Source organism: Episyrphus balteatus, chromosome 2 (assembly GCF_945859705.1).
Source record: "Episyrphus balteatus chromosome 2, idEpiBalt1.1, whole genome shotgun sequence".
NCBI lineage: Eukaryota > Metazoa > Arthropoda > Insecta > Diptera > Syrphidae > Episyrphus > Episyrphus balteatus.
Genome location: NC_079135.1, coordinates 127,452,063 through 127,477,789, shown reverse-complemented (window position 1 = coordinate 127,477,789; position 25,727 = coordinate 127,452,063). Strand labels below are relative to the sequence as shown.

Here is a 25,727-nt window from a genome sequence, read left to right as displayed (position 1 = left end):
TAACAATCGAATAGTGTCACACCCTTTTGTTTTGTATCAGGTTGACTTTAGCCATATTTGGGTTTGAAACATTCGGTCAATGATGGGAGTGTTGTATAGTCGATATATCTATGATGGTTATTTGGGTTTGGGTATGGGTTTAGAAAAAAGTGACAGCAAGTTATCTAAAATTGCAGTCAAATACTTGAATATAGTATAATGTTTGTAACTATTGACTGCAAAAATTTTAATTTGACAGGTTTTACCTACATATCTGATATTAAGTTAGATTGCGTTGGTTGTTGTTGGGTGTCTTAATGATTATAAACTAGGACACAGGGCAACGACTTCATACTTTAAATATCTAATGGTAAAAGTAAGCAAAGTTTAAGCCATAATGAAAACAAATACCCAATGTATCTATTTGGCAGGTGAACAGTTGGTTTCGACTTTTACACATAAGTTATGTCAAATATAATTTTAATATCTGTTAGGTATAATTTTTGAAGGCGGGGGATAATCATTTTTTTTTTTTTAACGACGCACATAGGAGTATTGTCGTTCAAAAACCTGGCCATAATTATTTTTCGTGGTTTTTGTTATTATTTCTGTTTAAAATGAGTATTCCTACAAGAAAATACAATATAAACCTAGTTTTTGTTATTTTTATTTTTTACCAAAAACTAAAAAAAATTGATTAATGGCCTGTACTCCGCCTGTCGACATTATTTTTCTCAAAAATTTTTCCTCATCCCTAATACGCAATTCTCAGTTTCTTTTCTCTCTTCCCCAACCTTAATTAAGATCACCCAAAATAAAATATACAGTAAATTTAATTTAAAAATAAAAAAACGTTGCATACAGTAAGGAGTATTTTGTATCAGAAAGTGAAAAACTAATGGACCCTCAATTCTCTAAAGAGCACCTAAGAGCATCCAATTTTTGTTGCATTGTGTTAAAGAATATATAAACTAACTCATAAGTTTAAATTCATCGCAGAATAACGGGGTATACTAAAACAAAATCATTAAAGTTCAAATAATAACTTACCAAAAATATCAAGTTTTTAGATACTAGTTCTAAGCCCGAATTAAAATAGAAAAAACCATCTTACATTTTCAAAACTTTATTAATATCGTTAATAAATAACAGAAGAAGAATTCTCCGTTTACATTTTTTTTAGATTTCTATCACAACACTTTGATATCGCATATAGAATAACACTTACCAAAATACTTCGAATTCAAATAAAAATGAGGTAGATGTAACAGTTAACTTTGAACTCATTATTTAACAAGACACGATCGAAAACCAAAAAAATGAGTGCAGCATATTGACACAGGTTTATTTTGCACCCACTTTGCCAAACTTTTTGGTGATTTTCAGAAAATCGACTTATGACCAGGTTTTTACTGCAAATACTCCTATGTGCGACGTCTTACAATTTTTTTTTTTATTTTGCAAAAAATGTGACTAGAATTGTAATAAAAACAAATAGTACGCATACACCACAGTGACCTGAATCCGAAAAGCTTACAAATGGCTAAAAGTTTGGTAGGTATAAAATGAACTTGAGATAGCAATCAGATATGGAATTTAGGTTTTATGTTTCTATGAGGGAAATAGAGAAATGCTTTATGGATTCGGATCTCCTTTGTCTTTGCTTATTAGCACTAGTCGCTGCACTTTCCAAACTCTGGGGATAAGACCTTACTTCAGGCAGCAGTTGTTTATGTTGAGCAAAAGTTCAGTAATGTGTGGGCTCTATCTTTCAGTTCTGCTACTGCTTTTCTGTCAGGCCGAGGGGCTTCCTTATTTTAAAGGTTTCTCACTACATCCAACTCATCTTCGATGAACGATGGTATTTTCTGCTTTAGGGCCAATATGTTTTCGGAGGTCATCTTGCCTCCGTTAAGTGTGGGGTTTCTCGCCTGATCTTCGAATTTGAGCAACACAACTTTGTAGCCTAGTCCGCAGGAGTTACTGTAGACATCTGGACGGTGTTTTCCCTACTTCCGTTTTTTTAATAGGCCGTCTTAAAATCTGATTTTTTTTTTTGGGAATTTGAGTAGGTTATTCTGCCCCAGAGGCACAATTACGTAAGAGTGAGTTTTTCTGTGTACACGGAAAAAAAATGTAAGACAAGGTTTTTTGATTTGAAAAAAAAATTTAAGAAAAAAAAGTAAAGATAAAAAACACAGACAAAAAAGGGCATTTTTTAACAAAAAAGTATAAATCACTTTTGTATTTATAGCGATACAAAAACCAATGTACAGCAGAGTTGAACAATATTTTCTCTTTAGGTTTTTTTTTTTAATTTTGATAAAAAGTGCTCAAAACTTAAAAATATTCATTTATTTCAATTTTTTACTTTTTTGGCTTTTAACTTTTTAATATTCATAATATCGAAAAAATCTTCTTAATATAAAAGTCACGAAATGTAATTGTCTACGATTTTTGTATAACCAAATTTTACCTAGGATAAACAGAAGTCTAGATATTTAATAAAAACTAAAATCCAAGATGGTGGCCAAAAAGGTGAATTTCATGAGTGCGAAAAATCAGGGTTATGATATTTACCTAAAAAAAATTTGGGGGTGGTACAAACTGCTGGTTCGCCCATTTATGAACATTATAAATGCACTGGACTATAAGTTGCCTTGCGATTAATTCAATGAAAAACTCACTCTTGCGACATTTTGCCCGTTTGACATATTCTGATGTAAACTAAACTAGGAATTCAGTTAAATTGCAATAGTATCTTATCTTAACAGTCTTCATTTGATTGCCAATGATTTGATTTACTTCCATCAAACCAAAGAAAAAAACACCTTGTTCAAGCTTTATATATCCCCCCAATATCCTTCAACTTAGTTCACCTTGCTATTAATTCATTACCAAACTCATGCCCATGCCCACCCCCTCCACATTTATACAACTTGTCCAACAGTCATGACCGCAACCTCAATGATTTATGCACAAATATCCGGCTTCCCATTTTTGCTCCATCCATCAGCCAGCTATAAAGAACTGTAAATGCGACATTTTATTTACTCGTGGCCTTTATACCGCACCGGTCTCCTTAAGCAAATACTATTAATACATATCACTCTCTGTGGCTTCTCTCTCGAAATATACGAATGTATACGAATACGGCATCGTCATTTATATTTACCTTACGTTTTCATTTTAAAACTAAAACGAAAATGCAATGCAATCTATCCTTGGACTTGTGCATTCATTTTATTGATCGTCTAGATAAGGTCGTTTCTTATTTTATATATATATGTACTTTACCACCCCTCCCCTCCCCAATCCATCTAAAAAATAAAGTAGGTATACAAAATCCTTGCTGAACTAATTGCGGTGCCACAGTTGATGGGGGACGTTAAAGTCCAATGGAAAACTATTTTTCACTTTTCACAAACTCAAATACGAGTATGTTGGTTTGGTCCCTTTTTTCGTAGGATATAGTGAGTGTCCTCTGGCTTTTGCATGTGCATACTCGTAGTCGTCGTCGTATGTTGTCCAAAATCTCTACACACATCGGACATTGCAACAAACCATCACAAGAGAGAGGTCAACTCTCTCTTATCGATAAAGTGCAGGAACCAACCAACAAACAACCCTGGAGGTAGCTCTCGTAAATTCCAAGCAGGAGCAGGATATTTATATTTTGTTGTTCGTTTTCATTTCGTTATAAACAAAAAAAAAAAAAAAAAAAACGAAAAATAAACTTTAACCTCCGGAAACTTCGGTTCAACGACATGTGCATGCTACCACGATCTACTCTATGTATAGCAGAGGTTGTTGGTAAACAACAAAGGGTTTAAAATGGGTTTGAGGACCGCATTTTGTGTAGAAATCTAAAGCCTACACCACAACTTTGCCATTTTCCCTGAAAATAAAACAAAGTAGACATATTGTTTTTTGGACTACATCACACAGAGAGAATATAAGGAGGGTTAGATTGGTTGGTTTTTTTTTGTTTGTATATATACAAAACTTTTAAGTTTAAACTTAATCTTGTATAAAAGTTTAATTAAAGAAAAAAACAAAGGCAAGAACTAGGATAATGGGTATTTTTAAGTTTTGTTCATTCTTCTTCATTTTGTTACGAAAAAAGGTTAAAAGTTGGTCGGTTAATTTTCTGTCTTGGCCAAAACTTTAGTAACTTTTTCCTTATAGGCCTATGGATTGCTCTAAGCTAAAATTTAATAACTTAATGTTCTTTGGTCTTTTGACCTAAAAACTATTTTAAACTTAAATTATTTTTAAAATAAAAAGAAGAATGTAAGGGAAAACTTGGTCAGCTTTGGTGTCTAAAGTTTTTAGAAAAAGCCACACGAAATTTAAGATACGCCTTTGGATTCAATGTTTTTTTGATGCTTTTCTATCATATTTTCTAATATTTGATATTCCCTCAATCTATACTTTAGTTTTTCTTCTCATTCTTAAAATTCATTTTGGAAACAGAGTTTTTTTTTTTTTAATCATATTAATATATTCATTTAACCAAATTCTAAGAAGTCACAATGTGCAAATATCCGTATAAATCTTGTCAAGTCTTAAAAAAAAGTCATCACCGGAAAGGTCTCTGTCACAATATTTTTCTTTTCAATGATTAATAATACCAAAACCAACAACAACAACAACAAACCAATTGACATCCAGGGTCTTATATAGAAGATAATTCTGTCAACAAAAATTATTTCCAGTCATGATTTCTTATTTCCTCCTGAAATCATCCCCAAAATCATTTTACTTCCTCAATTTCTTAAAAATTATCACAACAAAGTGACCCTAAATTATTGGTCAGAAATAAATGAAAAAGAAGAAAAAAAACTTGACTTACAATATTAAAATATCTAAAAGTGCCCATCACACTTAATATCTGTTTCCTTTTATTTATTTATTTTTTCTGTTTTTTTTTGGTTCGTTTGCTCAAAACAGCTCCCCTACTGTGTTTGTTGCAAAAAATATAAAAAAAATGTAACTCTCCCTTTTAGAAATGAAAAAAAGATACAAAACTTCCGCTGATGAATTGATGAATGGCATGTTACATCTTGTTACTGTCGAAATGATTGTTTACCTTTCTGAGAGTTTGTCTTTTACTGGAGCAAAACACTGATGATGGGGTAGCGGGTGGAAGGCTATATATTTGAACAAATCCTAAATAACATGCCATTCAAAAGCAATTAATCACGACCTGACAATAATGAGAATATGTTTTTTTGTTTTTGTTTTTCTCTTATTCTGTTTGCATTTTCACTTCAGGAGGACAGCAGAGTTACCATTTTAGGAAAATGTCTGATTTTAACTACACAGACTTTTAAGACCGTTTAGCACCTCGAAATAAAATATCCACATGAACCACAAAGCTTTTACAGATAGGTTTTGCAGATTATGATCTACTTTAGTTACGAATACTTATAAAGCTCGGCTTCCGTGAGAAATTTTGTTGAACAACGTTACACATATTCGTTCCCAGCACCCCAAAAAAGTAAATAGGTACCAGCAACAGTTACACCCGAACGTTCAACTTTAAATACAATTTCACTGTACTGTTACAAAAATACTGATACTGATGATGAACTATGCACACTACGGCGTTCCTTTTTTTTTAATCAAGTTCCTAAGTGAGAAACTGTTTCTAAATAATAGGTACCTAACAAAAATCCTCTAATTTTTTCAGATTTTTATTTTGACACTAGATGGCACCCCAAGAGGGTTATGGTTTTTACTCATTTGAAATAGGTAGGTATGTGTGGACTTATGAGGCCATTTTTTTTAGATATAGACTTAAATCAAAATTTTTTTGATGAGGTTCTTGTCTACATTAAACAATGTTTTCAAAAAGGTATAAATCATTATTTTAGGACCAGGGGTTTAGTCACGGCATGCATGGTTTTTTTTAAGCACACATAAATATTTCAAATTATAAAACCCTCGAAGGCTCTTAGGGCGCCATCTAGTGTCAAAATAAAAATCTAAAAGGATTTTTGTTTTTATATGTAGAAACAGTTTTTCCACTTAGGAACTTGATTCTCGAAAAAAACCCAAATAACGAACGCCCTAATGCACACTTAAAACGAAAAGCGAACTTTCGCACATTTGAACATTTGAACTCTGAAGATTGAGACCAAAGACCAGTTTCTACGAGCTCCTGGAAACTGGTAGGTACAACAGCAATCAGGAGAATTGAAATTATTGAAGTTTAAATTAACTCTCAAGAAAATTGACAGCATTTCGATTGAGGCAAAACAATCTAGTACCATGAATATCAAATTGTTCGAAAACCCAATAGTAGGATAGCAGATACCTTGAACACTATCAAAATGAAAATATCTAATTTCTTCCAACAAGTAATACACACTTTAGCAGCAGCAAGCAAAGTTTTAAAAACCTGTGAAATTTCAAAAGATTAAAGATTCATTGTAGGTAGTTATGTTGTTTTTGAACGAATTTTTGTTTCAATTCCACACTTAACAATTAAAGACTTAGAAGTACATAAAAGAAAAATCATATCTTTAGTTCCTATTCAAATTAATGGACAATTTTGAGTTGTACATCTGAAAAATTTGATCATCTAATGTTGAGTTAAATCGCAAAGTTAGTTTAAATATTTTTGAAATATTAAATTCTTGATAGTAGGTATAGTTTTGTCAAAAAATTGGAAATTTTCTTTCGTCGTCATTCTCTGCTCAACAAAAATGTTATCATATTAAGCACTCCTGAAAAGGTGTGTTAAGCTATTTCGTATCGAGTATCGAGTATTGACACATGGAAAATATTTTCGATTATTATTATAAACCCTGTTTTCAAAGCTTTAAAGCATATGTACTTTGATTTTTAAATTTGTATAATTCACCACAAAATTAAGTTCAAGAAAGACAAATAACACTTATATACGAGTGCACGAAACAAAATAAAACGTCACAGTGTTAGGAAGGGTTGGGGTCAAAATTCTGCCGGGGTCAAAATTCTTTTGTCAAAATTCTGCTTTACAAAATTCTGCTTTCAAAATTCTGCTTTTCGAAATTCTGTTTTTCAAAATTCTGTTTTTCAAAATTCTGTTTTTCAAAATTCTGCTTTTCATAATTCTGTTTTTCAAAATTCTGCAAACAATTAAAAAAAAAGGTTGGAAAATGTTAAAAAGCGCGCGCTTTTTAACATTTTCCAAACCCTTTTTCAATTTTTTGCAAAATTCTGTAAAATCATCTTCTTGAAAAATTATCTGCTTATTTGATTACTTACCTAAATAATTTGTAATTCTTTGAATGCGTATTATTTTTTGTTTTATAAATGAATAAATTTGAAAATATAAAGAAAAGGTTTTTAATACTAAACATTTCCGAAAATAATTTAAAGATGAATATTCAAAAATTTTAATAAGAAAAGGAATATCTTGTATCAATTAACATCGGTTCTAATAAGTTATAGATTTTATTTGAAAGAAAGTCAGTCTATGCATTTTAAAAATATTTGCGACACTAAAACAAAAAAATTAAGGAAAGTACCAATGTTGAATTACATTGATGAGGTGTATTTTTCTTTAGTCATATGCGCTATGCTATAAAAAAAAACAGAATTGGCAGATTTTTTTTGTTCAAGTTTGCTGTTTGTCTGTTTGCTGTCAGAATTTTGAAAAGCAGAATTTTAAAAAGCAGAATTTTGAAAAGCAGAATAGAAAAAAAGCAGAATTTTCGTTAAAAAAGCAGAATTTTGAAAAGCAGAATTTTGAAGTCAGAATTTTGACCCGATCCCTGTTAGGAACTCGGTAAAATTTAGCGTACTACTTATCAGTAGTTGATCATAGTGCTAACAAAGAATATTTTGTCAAAAATACTTTGATCTTAATTTGGAGACCTCTGAATAAATTTGTCGCCTTATATTATTTTTCGATGCACCTGGTCACTCTACTGCAATTGAATCCTATTGAATTTTCCCTTGCTATTTGTTTTATTTTTGCCTTTCCATCTGGATTTTCTTTCTCGATAATTGGATTCGTTCTTAATGTGTGCGAATTCAACCGATGTAGTGCCAAAAATTTACAGAACTTCATTACCGCCCCTCCATATACCTGGTAATTAGCACTTTTTTTTTCCTTCAAGGATCATTGCTCCCTTCAAGGCAGATGGATATTTTCTTTCTTAAATAAAAATATAATACCAACAAAAAGAAAAAAAACCAAAAAAGATTCCCCCTACCAAAATTATTAATGTCATTAGTGATTAATTGCTCAATACAAAGAAGGAAAGTCTCTCCCAATCGCCTTACATGAACCCCAAATTGATCGATATTGTCTGGGTTCTAGGACATTTTCGAAGAAGAGCAAGAAGAAAACTTCATTGTGGCAAATGATGACACCAAAATAATGACTTAACTGACCTAAGGCATGACATTGGGCAGGCTATCTCTGGAGCCGGCCAAATCGACTATCGGCCTACCTAATGGAGCACACAATTTCGCTCTGACTGACAAATTGGTCGACAATTTTCGACACTATAGCTATATTGTCTCCCCTTTTTTCTGTATCGGTTGAACCTGAGTCTATAATGGCGACGAACTTCTGGTGAATAGTATGGATGTTGACAATCTGAATGGGAGGATGGGGAGTCTAACGAGCGTGTCAACTGAAACAATTCATTATGTGAAAATTAGCCACACAACAATTTGAACAAGAAGACGAAGGACAATAACAATTTGCATGGCCAAAACAGGTTGCGTGATTTTGAACGATTTATCCGTGAAAAAAAATAAATAAAAGTTTTTCCCTACTCAATGCTCCCGCCCTGATTTTGTCTCGTTGTCGGGGTCGACAAATATCACAAACAAGACACCATACCTCTACTCTCTTAACAGCGATTTCGTGTTTATCAGATGCGCGGTTTTGAAATTGCTTTGACACACTTATCGTGACTTATCTGCAGAAAGCGTTTTTGGTTTAAATGATAGATGAAGTTTTTTGTTGTTGTTTTTGCGCCGTGATTTATGCAAATTAATTCGCATTCACTCTGGGGATATCTCTGGTGTGTGTTTAAAGACAATGAAATTCAATTCTTTCCCCCCTTTCGAACAAAAACAAAACAAAAAAAAACCATAGAACATAAATTTGAAAGCCCCTCCGGGTTGACATTTAGCTAATGTCTTCCTGCCTATATTTCCATTGCCAAAGATAGTTCAAAGTTTAGCCCCTAAATCGACAAAAATAATTCATTTGCTCAAAGTTTCACTTAACCCATATTACATTATGTTTGTATACATCATTGGGTTGAGGGGAGGGGGTTGAATTGGAGAATTTTTTTCTTTATTTTTTGTCAAATACCAGCATTTAAACGTTAAACGTTTTATACCCAAATTGCGTGAGCATTAAAAAGCTAAAGAAAATGTAGCTTAGCAAACAAAAACAAAAAAAAAAAAACATTTTTATTGTCTTTGAGGAAATTTATGGAGCTGAAGTTTTTTTTATTGTTTTTTTTTTTTTTTTTTATGGGAAGTTTTCCATTTTTTTTTTTTTTTTTTTGAAGATTTACTTTGTAGGTACTGGTCGATAGTTTAAAAGCTCTAAAACAGAGTTATGTGTAGTTGAAGAGTGTGTACTGGTTTATTGTTGTTAGATATGGGGTAGTAGGGAGTGAGGTTATGACAAGGCAAACTGCGATGATTGATAATGACTCGAGCAAGGGATATAAATGTCGTTTTGTGATGATGAATTTTTTTTTTTTTCGTTTTCTTTGCCGCACCGTAAATTGTTTAACATGGGTTTTTTTGCCTTCAGTTTTGACAGGAACATAGGCACATAATCATGTTGATGATGGCAAACACGAAGGAGAGAACAACAAAATTGTAAGTGAAATCATGACGAATTCATACGGTTTTGGATTTTTATCTGTAGTCTAGACTTTGTGGGAGAAAACTTTAAGAGTGTTTCACAGATTTCCTGTTTCTAGAAGAAAACTTATAATTTTTTGTAAAAATCTTGATTGAAAAACTTGGAGTTTTTAGGCTAAGAAAATGCGAATTTTTCCAAAACAAGTAAGTAAGATTATTGGATACTTCTTATATTAAAAAAAAAAAAAAAATTCCAACACACAGCTTGCTTTTATACATTTGAATAACATTAACTTTTGTATTATATTTCTCTACAAAAATCGATGTGAAAGTGTGTGACTTTTATAAAAACTAATATAACAAGTTGAAAACAGTTAAGATATATATTCAGAAAGTCGAAAATTAGAAAGAAATAGAAAATAATGTATTAATTAATTGTTCGAAAATAGAACTAATTCGCATTTCATGAAGATATGTTAGAAAAAAGTTACGCATACACCACAGTGACCCTCACTAAATAATGATACCTATTGACCTTTGTTGATCATTTCATGTCATAACATTCAATTTGGGGTTCTTAAATTCTGGAGGAAGTTACGTTCTATTCACAAACTGTTAAAAGGCTCATTATTGCAGTACTTATCTCTACCGGAAGCCGTGTAAAAAAAGATGGGTCGCGAGTAAGTCTTGGTCGATTGTTGATGTGTAGTATGCTGATGCTGGAGGGTGAATATTTTGATCTCAATTAAACCCGATGAATAAAAAGTACATTGTTGATTACTCTCTTTTCTTCTTAAGTTTTGGTATTTCAAAAAGCTTTTAGGTTTTTAGGTTTGCTGCTAGTTCTTGAACTGAAGCTAGAAAAACTGTAAAAACCTGTAAATGTTAATTTAAATTGGTCAATTGGTCTATATTTTGTAATTTACAACACTTTCAAACTCATAAGTAAATAATTGGGTTTATTTGTTTGGTGTGTAGTAGAGTAACTAAAGCAAATTATTAGGGAACCCGGCCGAACAGCTCTGATTTTGACGATTTTTTTTTTCAAACGTAGGTAATTAAAAATACTTTAAAGTCTATATTTTAAAAATTGCCGGTGTTGCCGTATTGTTTTTTTAAAATTCAAATTAAATTTTTTTTTAACAAAACCATTTTTTTTGCTTAATTTCATAAAACAAATAATAGCAAAAGATTCTCTAGGCAATTTAAGGAAAATATATAAAAGGCAGTAAGGGACAATCTTCTGACCTCAAACACAAAAAAAAATTATTTTGAAAACAACGGCAACACCTAAAATATTTTAAAATACATTTTTAAAAAGCTTATTCTTATCTCTTAAATTTAAATCCACTAAATTTAATCAAAACTTTTTGCAAAAAGGGCCCTCAAACTCAGAATTCCAAAAAAAAAATGTTATTAGAAAAATTTAAAATGACTTTTTTCCAAACTTTTTCTAATATAATCATTTTTAGCAAAAAAACAAAACCGACTTCCATGGATCAAAAGTGGGTTTTATGGTTTTTAAAATAGTTCCTGTGGCAAAAAAAGAACGAAATTGAAATGGGACCACACTGCAGCCACCAGCTATCCAATACAAAAAGAATTATCAAAATTGGTTCACTCAGTCCAAAGTTATGCGGTAACAAACATAAAAAAAAAAAAAAAAAAAAAAAAATACAGACGAATTGAATACCTCCTCCTTTTTGGAAGTCGGTAAAAATATGAATTTATTTAAAAAAAATTTTTGGCCATAAATATTATCAGTTGAATTTCGAAGTAAAAAAGGTAAAATATATCACACTTTTGAAAAAAAAAAAAATGAAAAATTACTTCAATTTCAACGGTTTTTTTTATTAAAACTAAATTTTTGCATTGAAATAATTAATTTTCTCAAAGACTGTGGTAAATAGGAACTTTAAATTTTTACTATTTAACTTTCAACATTAAGGGTTATTAAATGAATAAAAAATAATTTTATGTTTAGATGTTGAACTTTAAAAAAAAAATTGAAAATAAATACATTTTATATTACGACCAAGTTTAAAAAACGACATGTTAAAATTTTTTCAATAATTTTTTTTTTTTTCAAAAATCTGAGTTCAATTACCATTCTTTCAAAAGCCGTTCATTCAATGAACTTAATTTTAATTTTACATATATGACTAAGCTTCTAGCTTTTAAAAAATGTATATTTGAATATTGTAGGTGTTGCCGTTGTGTTCAAATATTTTTTTTTGTGTTTGAAGTCAATAAATAAGAAAATTGCATCTATCGCTTGAACTATGGAAGATTGTCCCTCACTCCCATATAATTTTTTTCCTTGAATTTCCTAGACAATCTTTAAGCATCAATTAATTTATGAAATTTAAGAAAAATTTTTGAAAAAAATTTGTTTTTGTTCACAAAAATCTTCAATTAAATTTAAAAAATCAAAACGGCAACACCGGCAATTTTTAATATATAGACTTTAAAGTATTTTTAATTACCGACGTTTGAAAAAAAAGATCATCAAAATCTAAGCTGTTCGGCCGGGTTCCCTAATATTGCCAATTTTTTAGCTTTACTCCACTAGTTGTCTATTTTTTTTTTTTTTTATTTAATATTTGTCTATTTGTTTTCGAAGCAGAATGAAAAATATATTATGAATAATTTCATGGAACGGCTTTGGAAAATTTTTGTATATTTTTCGCTATTCACTAAGTTAATCATTTTAATAACTACATTAACTTACTTAGAACACTTTTAATATTAAAATGTTTTTTTTTTTGTTTTTTGTCCAGTTGAGCTCGGTCGTAATAAAAAACACACCTACATAGTTTTAAGCAGGCATGACTCTAGAAATTTACTACCCACGCAAAAAGATAGAGAGCATCAAAGTGTTCACATTGTAATGTGAATACATTTCTTGTTCACATACTTTTTCCTTCTGATCAATATAGTCTAGGATCCTGCATCTAAAATGACCTGCCGTCCAATAATTTTATTAACTTGATATCTATTAAAAAATTTTACTTTTCGAAGTTTTTTGTTTGCAAATGTATCTTTCAAAAACTATTTATTTTTTTGCTTATTATTTTTAAATTGAGCAATACTTGTACAATAAATGTAGCTTTCTAAAGAGTTTTCACATTTTGTAATACGGAGTGGTGTTGATTTTTAATTTTATTTTCTATGTCAAGGCTTTTTTTTTTATTTAATTCGGAGCTGTTATGATCTTGATGAAAACATCCCAAAAAGTGGTTTTCGTCATACCGTCTGTCGGTCTATTTGTCCGTCTGTAGCACTGCGGTTTTTAGAATTCTAAAAGTGTTTTTTTTTCTGCTTAGAAGGAAACGTATTACATTCCATAGAACGGTTTTTTATTTTTTTTTCTGGGTATCTTACAAGATTTGAACATTTCTAAAAATCAATTTTTGTAAACGGTAAAGTAATTTTATTTTGTAGTTTAAGTTTTAGATGTTGAATAATAATAACTTTAAAATGGCATACCAACTATATCCAATTATCCATACAAAAAACAATACAAAATATTAAATTATTTTCAATATAGCCTCCTCAGTGACATTATAAAATTTGAATTAAATCAGGATTTAACTTTTCTCTTTCCACCAAAACTATATATTTTCCAACTTTAAATTAATAAATTTTCTTTTTCTGTTTTTACTTTCAGTGTTGGGATGAATGTGCGAAAGTGCCAAAGATCAATAAATCGATTCGTGAAACGTGGTCTCTACGGACAACGTTAATGCTGCAACAAGATTCATTGGTACTCGTCGATGTCGCTTGGGATCCACTTAGTACGGGAAATCAATGCTTGGTGACATGGGAGGTGTCGGGTGGTGGCCTGATGGGCAATCTCCTAACTGAATCTTTCAATGTGCAACTTTCACTGTGGCCCGATACTAAATATCGTGTTCAAGTTACCTGTAAAAATAAGGTGAGTACCTATCTACCTTTGAGCTATGTACCTTTTTGTGTAGTCATCATCAAGACTTGCTGCAGTAGCAAGTCTCTCTCTCTCATAAATTCTTGAAAATATTATTATTTACTTAGGGTTTTTCCCATAAATAGACGATTGACAGTATTTTGACAGTCGACTTAATTGTTTGTGCAAAATTTGAAAACAAACACGCCCTCTGGCGGCGGCAACAACGGCAAGTTAATTTAAACTTCACGTTTACAATCAATTTCCCACGAACAATGAGAGGAAAGGAAACATAAACTCGCGCGAAGAGTAAGAGAGTTCTGTTTGTTTTTGTTTACTTGCTTGCTTCGGTCTTTCCAGTGGCGCAATGAATAGTGACTCGTGGTGGCACAGCAGGTTAAAAAAAAAAAAAAAACAGTGGAATGGGGGATGGCAACTCTTTTGTTTTCTGTCGGCTGAGGTCTCCAAGAGAGACTGAGGAAGGCCGAAATTAATATTTCATTTTGTTGCTATTGTTTTCTGTTTTGTGAGAGTATCGGAGTGCGCCACAAAAGTTGTTGATGATGATGATGAAGTCAACCAGATGCCGTTACTGATTCTGGTTGGATGATGGTGATGATAATAATTATGATAATGATAATGATTATGATTGTGGTTACTCCGTGTACTCCGTTTGTACTCATAAAAGAAAGTGTATTAACCTTAAACAATGAAAAAAAAAGGAATATAAGAAAAACCACAAAAAAAGTGTGTAGTATTTTTGTCCGCAAGCAAAACGCAATTACACGCGAGAGCTGGAAAAGAAGCTATCAGCCATTGTTGTTAATGAATTGTCGATCTCGATTATGTGTAATAACGTTGCGATCATTAATTAAAGAGAGTAAAGTTGTGAGTTCAAATATGCCTTGAACCTGAGCTATCTCAAGCGAAAGGGAAGAAAAAAAAATTGCTTTAATGATTGTCGATAGTAAAATAGTTGAATTGATGATGATCCAGCATCATCCCATTCCATCAATATTTCCAAATGATTGATAAGTTTTTATCTTTTTTTCTTCGGCATGCGGGCTTTTATAAACGAAAACGTGGAATATGAAATAAGATCATTTTTTTTTTTCTTCAGTAAATTATTCTATGAAAAGAATTTTCAGTTGGGTGAAGAAACAATTTATCGGTTGAATGATCCAAAAAAAAGTGTAGTGCGTGTCAATGATAATCATGATGATGAGCAGTTTTATGATTTAAGCGCCTTGAAAAGTATACAAAAAAAAAAAAAAACAATAACAAATCGTGTATTTGTTTGGTTTTATTGTTGGTTTAATTTTAACAAGAGAGACTCTCTACGATTTTTTGATTTTTATGGGTCATGATGTCGAATGAACATTAACAAGCTTGTTAAGCTCAATAAAGCTTCATAAAGAAAAAGATTTTATTTAATGAAAACGATTGACATTTGAGCTGAATTATTATGGGTAAATATGGGTCATTTAGTTTTGGGGTGTGATTTTGGTTAGATTAAACTCAAAAAGAATGAGTCATTTTGAAAATTATGGAAAATGAATTTTTGAAAGCATTATTTTCTCTATTTATTAAATACTTATTTTTATTAAAACCAAAGTCTCCTCATACACTTCATGCTTCTATTGCTGAATAGTTTAGAATTTCGAACGCATTGTTTTTTTGGAACTGCTATGCAATTCTATCTATTAGCAAAGTACCTGAATACACTGAATTAAAAAGGTACATAAAATTAATGAATTTGTACATTAAATTAATGTAAGAATTCATGGCAAATGAGCCAATGTAAAAATTCATTAAATTTAAGAATCTTTTTAAGAACAAATACATAAGAAATGAATCTTTCTTACAAATTAAGAATAAGTTCTTAAATTTTAAGAATTCTGTTCATAAACGTATTCGAAAAGTTTTGAACATGTTTAAGAAAAGTTTCTTAGATTTTAAGAAAAATTCATACAATTTAAGAATTATTTCTTAAATCATTTTTTTTTCTTCTTTTTTTAAGAACAAAGTTTAAGAAAAGTTTCTTACATTTTATGATTATTTCTTAAATTTTATGATTTTTTTCATAAAATGTAATACACTTTTCATTTATTATATGCATTTATTTATATAGATGCATATAATATACATTACCATTCCAAGCATTTAATTTGTTCCTGAAAAAAATTGTATTCCAATCAAACAAACAGCCAAAGAAAACAACCCAAAATCTAAAACAAACAAATGAAATAATTTTTAAAAATAAAAGAAATGATTGAGTTTAAACGTAATAAAAATGTTTTATTGGTCACTGTCACTATACATTTATTTTTTAATTTAATTTTTGTTTTTTAATTGATGCACCATCTGGAAAGATAAAAAAAGTTTGTATTAGTAAAATGACTATGTACTATTTGGTTCAAAAGATCGAAATAGGAGGTAGAATTATATTTTACCTTATTGTAATCGGCAGCATTAGGCTCTGCAGCTGAAAGAAAAAACAATTAGTACAGGAAAGTTAGTAAAAAAACAGGCATTTTGTGGAACGAAATGCAGGACGGCTGAATTTTTCAAATCTGAAAAAGGGGTATTAGAAAAGCTTAAGTCCTGGTTTTCGGGACGCCACCCCCCTGGCGAAATCCGCCATTTTGGAAAACGCGAATCACTCTATATCTCCAAAACTATGGGTCCTATAGAAATGGTTGTTAGACCAAAGTTCTTGGAAATTTAATTATCTTTTTCTTTGTACATTATTTTTCTCAGCGGGCAATAGTTTTGAGGTTATGTTGTTTTAATTTATTTTTTTTTCGGTTTTCTTAAGATTATAACAATCCCGGTATCAGTTACATAATTTTTTAAACAGTAAAAGTTATAGACCATCAAATTTCCAATAATTTGGTATATTTTTGAAAGTCATGCGATGTATAAATCGAAAGTTATTGATCTGAAAACTATAATATTAGTGCAGGAAAGTTAGTAAAAAAAACAGGCATTTTGTGGAACGATGTACAGGACGGCTGATTTTTTCAAATCTGAAAGAAGGATAGTAAAAAAACGAAAGTCCTGGTTTTCGGGTCGCCAACCACCTGGTGAAATCCACCATTTTGAAAAACGATAATTGGTCTATATCTACTACACTATTGGCTTGACCGAATAAGTTACTGAACCAAAATTGTAGGTAATATAAATATCTTTTCTTGTGCATGCACTGTTTTTCAGCGAGGATATCACTTTTTAGGTTATGTTGTTAAATTTTTTATTTTTTTCTGTTGTTTTTTCTTTAATTTTTCTCAGTAGAAGATAGAAACAGATAGAAACATAATTTTTTACCATCATAAAAGTATGATGTTTGACTTAAAACAAAATATGTGTACCTCAATATTGTAAGTTTTACCATTACCCACCTTAATAACTCCCCCTCATATCATATTTTTCTTGTTTTTACATTAGGTACCCGATTTAGCCTTTTTTTCATACCTTATGCAAAAACATATTAGTATATTTTTTGAAAATATTGAGAGGGATTGCTCTTTAAGTTCCGTATCATCGTATAATCTTCAAAAGTATCTAAAATTAATGTAAATTTGATGTTCTACAACTTTAATGATGCTACAAAATTATGTTTCTATCATAGAGACTGAGAAAAATTAAAAAAACAGAAAAAATAAAACAACATATATATATATATATATATATATATATTACCTACAATTTTGGTTCAGTAACTTATTCGATCAAGCCAATAGTTTGGGAGATATAGACCAATTCGCGTTTTAAAAAATGGCGGATTTTGCCAGGGGGTTGGTGTCCCGAAAACCAGGACTTAAGCTTTTCTAATACCCTTCTTTCAGGTTTGAAAAAATCAGCCTCCCTTTAATTCGTTCCACAAAATGCCTGATTTCTTTACTAACTTTCCTGTACTTAGACTATAGTTTTCAATTCAATAACTTTCGACTCATACATCGCATGACTTTTGAAAATATACCAAATTATTGGAAATTTGATGGTCTATAACTTTTACTGTTTAAAAAATGATGTAACTAGTACTGGGATTGTTATAATCTTAAGAAAACCGAAAAAAAAATAGATTAAAACAACATAACCTCAAAACTATTGCCCGCTGAAAAAATAATGTACTACAAAGAAAAAGATAATTAAATTTCCAAGAACTTTGGTCTGACAACCATTTCTATAGGACCTATAGTTTTGGAGATATAGAGTGATTCGCGTTTTCCAAAATGGCGGATTTGGCCAGGGGGGTGGCGTTCCGAAAACCAGGACTTAAGCTTTTCTAATACCCCTTTTTCAGATTTGAAAAATTCAGCCGTCCTGTATTTCGTTCCACGAAAAAGTCTATCTTTCCTGTACTAAATACAAAATTGAATAAGTTGGGAAAAGATCACAATATAAAAAAATTTAGGTAGATACATCATTATATAGAATAAAATAAAATAAAAACAAAATTTAAATATTTAAAGGAATTAAATAACATGCAACACTTACTAAATTCTATGTTTTCCAAACATGATGTGTTAGCTTTATTCTGCAATGACAACTTCGGGTGTACTGGATCTGTTGCAAACAGCCTTTAAGATGGTTTTTACGGAGCAGTATTTAGTGCCCTTTTGCCGGTTCTATTATATTTCGCTTTTTTACGAAAATAACATGGTCTCATATTGAACATTACTCACGTGCCTACTCATTTCACAAAAGGATCTAAATTATGTACATACCTATAACAAAAAAATTTAAAATATATTTAATATAATAAAAGGAAGAAATGTTTAACATATTATGTTTTTATACTTATCTGAGTATATGAGAAAGAAGCAACGTGAACCAACAATAATTTCCACTGTTGAAATGTCTTATACTCTTCAAAATTGTTTACGTGATTTAAAATACATAACACATAATAAATATGGTTTTTATTCACAAATTTGTTACGACAACGACCGTAAACTTTGAATATTAGATGTTAAACTAAATCCGCAGAAAAATTCTTCTAAGGCATAGATTCAAAACAACAGTTATTATTTTCTAGATTGATGAAAAAATACACTTCAAGAAAATATACATACTTAAAAACTCAAAAGGTAAGAATTTTTTCATAAATTATGTGTATTCTTTCATAAAATTTAATGAATTAATTCTTAAATTTTGGAAAAATATGAATTTCGAACTTAAAAAGTATGAACAGATTCTTAGATTTTAAGAATAAGTTCTTAATACCGAATGCAGGATAACGGTAAAATTTTCGTTATTTTTCAATTAATGAAAAAATACATTCATTTTAAGAAAAAATACATTCATTTTAAGAAAAAATACTTAAAAACACAAAATTTATGAACTCCTTACAAATGTAATTTTAAAAATAGATTTTTCTCAATTTTAGAAGGGAAAAAAGTCAGTTTTAAAAAATTGTTTTAACTCAAAATACAACTGAATGGAAATAATAGTGAATTTCATTCATAAAAGTATGTCCACATTCTAAGATTCAGCAAAATATTCTTTCAAATTGGAGCTAGAAGTTTATAAATTTATTCATAAACCTTCGTATTTGTTCTTAAAAAAAAAATTCATAAAAATTTTTTCCATAGGAAAATTTTTATGAAAACTGATTCTTAAATTTAATGAATTTTTCTTAAAAATGTATGAATTTTGGTTTATGAACAAGATTCATAGTTTTGAAGAATAATAATTTTTTCAGTGTAGATAAGATGGGATTTTGGTAGTATTGATTTAGATGTTTGACCAAGCCTTGATAATGTTTCTGGTCCCAATTTTCTACATAATTGTCAAATATAGAAAAGTTGATATTTTAGTGATTCTGAAATTTAGTTGAGACCGGTATATTTTGTACCCTCCAAAATACAAAAACTGCGGCTTTATATTGCAGAGAGTTTTTTTTCCAACTTCTTTCAATATTCTGATGATGTTGTTGAGTCTTAACTTCAAGAAAACGCACTTATTAAAAATGAATGTTAAGAGATTATGTTTAGTGCCTTTTCAAAAAGATGATTTATTTTACTATCCAGTTCAGCGGATTTTTTTTTTTGCTACGGAAATTCGAACTGCTGATTTTCTGTGATACCTTCTCCAAACCTAAACTTTGATCTTTATTTCCTATTTGCTGAACTCCTATCATTATATTCAATATAAGCAATAAGTTCGATTATTTATCATTCTGCCTTTTAGATCAACCTCGTATAAGAATGTTGAAGAAATATTTCCTCAAAAAAAAAAAAAAAAAAAACAAGTTCGTGAACATTTTCATTTTGTTCACTATTAAGTTTTGTTGTGCAATTAAGTAAGCCTTATCCGTTTCAAAATCCTAAAGTGAAAGTCTAATTCATTTGTAAACTTGATCACATTGTAACTTCCTGTTGCAGAACAAAAGAAAATGGCAACTAAATCGTCAAAGAAGACTTCGTAGCTACTACAAATTCGTTGCTCAGCAACTTCCTACATATCTTTTTGAAAATGAAAACATTATTTTTAAAGTCTTTCAAAAACCACACTTTAATATACTGATACCTAAGGTTTCTTAATTTTTAAGAGATTGCTTAATTGACTTTCAAAATATTTTGTTAAACGAATCGTGATCCAAATTTACTGGGGTACAAATATTTCAACAAAAAAGGCTGATTTCAAAGTGATTCGAAATTTAGTAATGTCTGTAAAAATGTTCACAAAGTCAGAGAAGATTTAAGGCAGCTGCAAGATTCTTATAAAAGTGGTCCTCACTCATAGAACTATCAATTGAAATAGTAGGTATAGTTAATGTGAAAAAAAAACTTTTATGAAGTAAAATTAAGGAATTTTTATTCCAATTTTTTTTAAACTGCAATTATTCTGTTGATACTTGGATAGCCGTTTTTTATGTTAAGAGTGTTATTGTTTTTTATAAGACCACGATATTGTCACAACTGTGAAATAGTATTACATAAACTCATTTCACCCACATTTTTTGCATATAGAATGTTTATCATTAAAATCATTCATATTTGTCACCATTTTAAATTTTTCGCCAATAATATTATTTGTAAAATTTTGAAACTTTTCAACGATAGTTAACTTTATTGGTTTTGTTTTTTTTTTTTTTTGTATTTTCAGCTTTCTGGTGCCATGAGCAGATCTCTACCACTCACTATTGACACCTCTGAAGCGACAACACTTGCAACCAATCAAGATCGTCATTCATCCCAAGCAATTCCAAAAACACCTATCATGACAACTTCAACAACAATTCAACCATTATCAAACTCAATTCAAGAAACAGTTCCTTCTTCAAACATCAACACCAACACAAACTCCAACACTAATAGTGGAGGAGTTCCCTTTGATGACCAATCTAGCGAATCAATCAATCAGCACACAAACTTCATCTTCAACTGGCACAAAAAGAACAGTGACATCTCTAAGATTGAACCAATGGCCAAGCCTGATCTCAATATTCTCCGAATCACCTCAATCTCAGAAATGCAAAATCCTCTCCTCTTCGACATGATCATTGGTTGCATTATTCTGATTATCATCTTGTTCGCTTACATGCTAGTCCTGCGCAATCAACGAACATCAAGTGATAAAGCAGCTCTAATCGAAGGTGATTCACATTCCTATCCTGGTGTATCGATGCCAGTTGCTATTGCAGTTCAAAGGAATAATAATTCATCATCATTACCATCATCATCATCATCGTCATCGTATTCATCGTCGACAATAGCACCACCACAACTTTGTAAGAATCCTGGAATTTGCTCGAGGAATGCTCTTAAAGTGTAAGCATTTTCTTAAGAGAAAAAAAGTAATAAAAATTATTTAAGCAAATAGCTTAAATCTTCTCCTCAAAATAAAAAAAAAAAACAAACTAATAACTACATACATATATGAAGCAAGAAAAAAAAAACTACTAAACTAATAAAATAAAACAAAAAAACACTCATAAAACTACAAAAAAACAAAATCATACAATAAACTAAATAAAAACAAAACCTATGCTACTACGAACGAAAAACCGATAGAGTTAGGGCGAAATTGAAAAGGATATTATATCCATTTTGATTGAGCAATTCAGAGAGAGAGAGAGAGAAAGAGAGGGAAACATAAACTTTTGAGTGATGCTTAGATTTAAAAAAACTAAAAACTAAAATCATAAAATATAATATTATTATTATTATGTTTTTTTTTTTATTAAGAAAAATTGTTTTTAACTCCAGCGACAAGTTTTTCTTAAAATTGACGGAAATATGTTTTGAGTGAAAATAAGATCATTCTGATTTTGAATAAGATTTATTTGAGGTTCAGGTTGAGTGAAGAATAAAAAAAAAACCACTCAAATTCTTACTTATTAAAAATATATATTTTTTAAAATTTTCTTAAAAAATCAATCTCAATTCTCAATCTAGCTAAATGTGGTGTCTCAAGATTGTACTCGAAAATGTACTCATTTTCCATTAAAACGGATCATTTCGATTCTACTCAATTTAATATTTTTATATGTGTTAGAGACAAATCAAAATAATCAAATCAAAATAATTTTGTATTTCAAGCACAAAACTTGGATTTGATGCTTGAGTTAATGTTTGAGCATTATAGCTTACCTACTGTTCTGAGATCTGAGTGTAATCTCATATAAAATAAAAAAAAGAGAACTTCTCTTCTTAGACCGGTTCCTAGATTCATTTGTGTGGTAAAGAATATGTTTGAGGAAACTCCTGGGAAATTCCGTATGCTGATGCTGAATGTCCTGCTAGCTTTCACTCAATTTTTTAAAGTAGATAAGAATGTGAACTTTTTTTCTACTCAATTTGACTTTCGTTTGCTTTGTTTATAAAAACACTGTTAAAAAATAATTTTAGGTCATGCTAAATAAATTTTGAAGAGATTTCTTATGTTTTTGCATTTTTTCAGTTCTTGAGTGTTTTTGTAAAAAAAAAAAAAATTCTCAAATATTGAACTCTAAGATGTACAAGTGAAAATGAAAAGTTATGATCTCAGTCTAAATCATTACAATCGTCGTGAAATAAATTTTTGAGTTGAAAAGACTTGAAACAAAAACATTTAAACTAAAAATGGGTGCGTTTCAATGAGGTGGGTTTGAGTGAAATTTAAAAGCTATCAAATTTTGATCTTCAGAGTTATTCCTGATGTTGGAACTACGAGCGATTTTGAAGAAAAAAGCATTAAGAATAAGACTCAAAGTATTAAATAAAGTTCAATTTGTAAGTGATCACTCATTATGTATTTCAATCATTACTCAAAAGAATAAATGTTTAGTTTTGAGTGAAAAAAATTCGAGTGAATTTTTAACTTCCGAATTTTATTTTGTTTTCTTTGGAGAAAACTTGTCACAAGTCACTCGAAACACATACCTCATTTTTTTTTGTTTAAAAATTACTCATAGAGATTTTAGTTTAAGATTTGATTTAAAAGATTAAATTAATTTTTGATTATTGAGTCGTAATCTTAAAATATTAATTTTCACTCAAATAAATTTGAAACCATCCATTCTATACACCATTTTAAAAAGAAACTACCTAAATCGTGCCATTTTTTCTAAATTTTCAAAACATTCTGAAATTCTTAAATTACTCAACCTGTCGTTTGAGTTAAAAACAATACAAAAAATTGCAATGTGAAAGAGTGAGATTATATGAATGCATGAGTATAAAGTTGAATGTTTTATTTTTAATATAATTTTTATTTTTTAAATTTCTGAATGAGTTATAATATTTTTGTATGAGTATTGAGTGTAATCAAAATGACTGAGTGATTTACCTATAATTTTTTTAAAAAATATAATATTTTTCCTTGAATGACTGGGTAAAATTTTAAAATTTTAAATTCCATCTGTAGATAGCCTGATGATATTAATTGCAAAAATAAAAATAAAAACAAAATTCATAAATTTACTTCCATAAATGTAAAATTAATTGCAAAAAATATGTAATACAAAAAAAAACATGAAAAAAAATTGTAGAACATAATTATTATTATGTGGATGAAACTATCATGGGACTAAATAACATAATGACCCTTATTAAGATTAACATCGCATATTAATTCATTAGACACGATACCATCAGAGAAAAAAAAAAATAAATAATAATTTCATAATTAATGACTCGTCAAAAAATTAAGAAAACACACATTTAAATTAATTTGTTGATTGTTTTTGAATTAACATTAATTCAGAGAGGTATAGAAAAGTGTGCGAAGCTTGGATGTGAAAAGAGCAAAACTTTTTAATTGCGGCCGTGTAGCTGTTAACATGTTCCTGTAGCGTGACCTATATGAGAATGTTTAAGCTAACTCTTAAGGTGGTTGAAATAAAAAAAGGAAGCATTAAATCATGATGTGGGTCTTCTGATATTTTTTTTTTTTTTGTGCAAAAAGGTTACGAATAATTTGTTCATTATTTTAAGAAAACAAATGAGGTTTTTGACCTTTTTGAAATACATTAACCAAAAATTATAGTTCTTATTTTTTTTTTTCTAATTTTTTTTTCCATGAAAGTTTCATCCACATTCAACAAAATAATGTAATCATCAAGAAAAAAAAGCATAAAATCTAAAATTAAAACAAAAATACAATTTGAAATCAAAAATGTTAAATATTTTAATATTTTCTAATTTTCAGCTAGTCCAAAACCTTTTTCGGGTTGTAAGATAAATTAAAATAAACAAAACAAAAAAAAATACATCCCTTATCCCAAACATTTTTTTCCCCATTTGAATAAATAAATAAATAATAATTTTCTTATAAGCAAAAAATATTATAAAATTCTCTTTTTTTTATATACAAAAATAAATAAAAAAAAGAAAAATAAAAAAAAATAAAATTGTGTGCTCAATTATAGATTTTTCCAATTCCTTACAAACTCCCCTACAAATCCTTATCCCCCTTAAAAATAATTTAGTAAAGAAAAAAAAAAATTATTAATCAAAATTTAAATTATTGGTGTTTAAATTTAAATAAAAAAAGTAAAAACTAAATGCTTCTTGTTTTATACCTGATTGTGAATAAAAAAAAAATAAAAATCGTAAAATCCCAATATATCGATGTTTTTTGTAAATATATTAAAGTTGCAAAGAAAAAAAAAAACAAAAACAAAAACTAAACAAAATAAGAAACAAAAACGAGCACGATCATATTCCTTAAAAAAATTTATATAAAAATTAAACATTTCTCTAATATTGGAGAAATGTTTATGAGTGAATCAATTTTTATTTCAACAAAATTAGAAAAAAAAAAAAATAAAATCAAAAAGTAAAAAATTAAATTTGTTGTTGAATTTTTTAAATATTTTTTTTTTATAATTTTCAATTTTATATATATTCGAATGAAAAAAAAAATAAACTCTTTGGCTAACTTTAAGAATTTTTGAATTTTTAAAATAATTTCAATTGTTTTCCTCCCAAAATAAAAATACAAGAAACAAAAAAGAAAAAAAACCATAAGCCTAAGTCCTACACACAAAATAGCATGTAGAAAGATAATAATTTTCCTTCTTACTATTTCCAACATAATAAAGTATTTGCAATATAAAAATAAAATATTTTTATTTTATTTTATATGAATATGAAACAACTAAAATCAAATCGGATTAAAACACACAAACAAAAAACACAAAAGCAATTCTACGAATGAAACAAAAGCGAGTAATTTCTTATATTTTTGTTTTATTATTTTTTTAAATTAATTATTACAAAGACTGTAAATAATAGTTTTTTATATATATAAATATAAAAACAATATAAAATAATATCGATTTTATTACCTAGCTACAAAACATAAAAGAAAAACAAAAAAAAAAAAGAATCTTTAAAATAACTAATTTTATTTATATAAGAAATACATATGGACTAAGATATAAATATATTTAAAGAGTATATATTAAAAAAATAAAAATATTTCTACGCGTATCCTGCTGATAAACGTCATAGTTTTATTTTTAATTGTTTAGTTTTATAAAATTAAAATTAATTAC

General features: G+C 29.1%; 1 protein-coding gene across 1 annotated transcript in view; it reads left to right on the top strand.

Annotated features, from left to right (window-relative positions):
• Positions 1-24,777, top strand: part of LOC129908290 (uncharacterized) — a 130,519-nt gene extending 105,742 nt beyond the window's left edge. The window contains exons 3-5 of the mRNA XM_055984696.1: positions 13,484-13,750; positions 20,852-21,516; positions 24,377-24,777. Of these exons, the coding sequence (XP_055840671.1) occupies positions 13,484-13,750; positions 20,852-21,516; positions 24,377-24,380 (936 nt within the window). The 3' untranslated portion in view covers positions 24,381-24,777. The remainder of the gene's footprint in view (positions 1-13,483; positions 13,751-20,851; positions 21,517-24,376) is intronic.
• Positions 24,778-25,727: the final 950 nt, after the last annotated feature.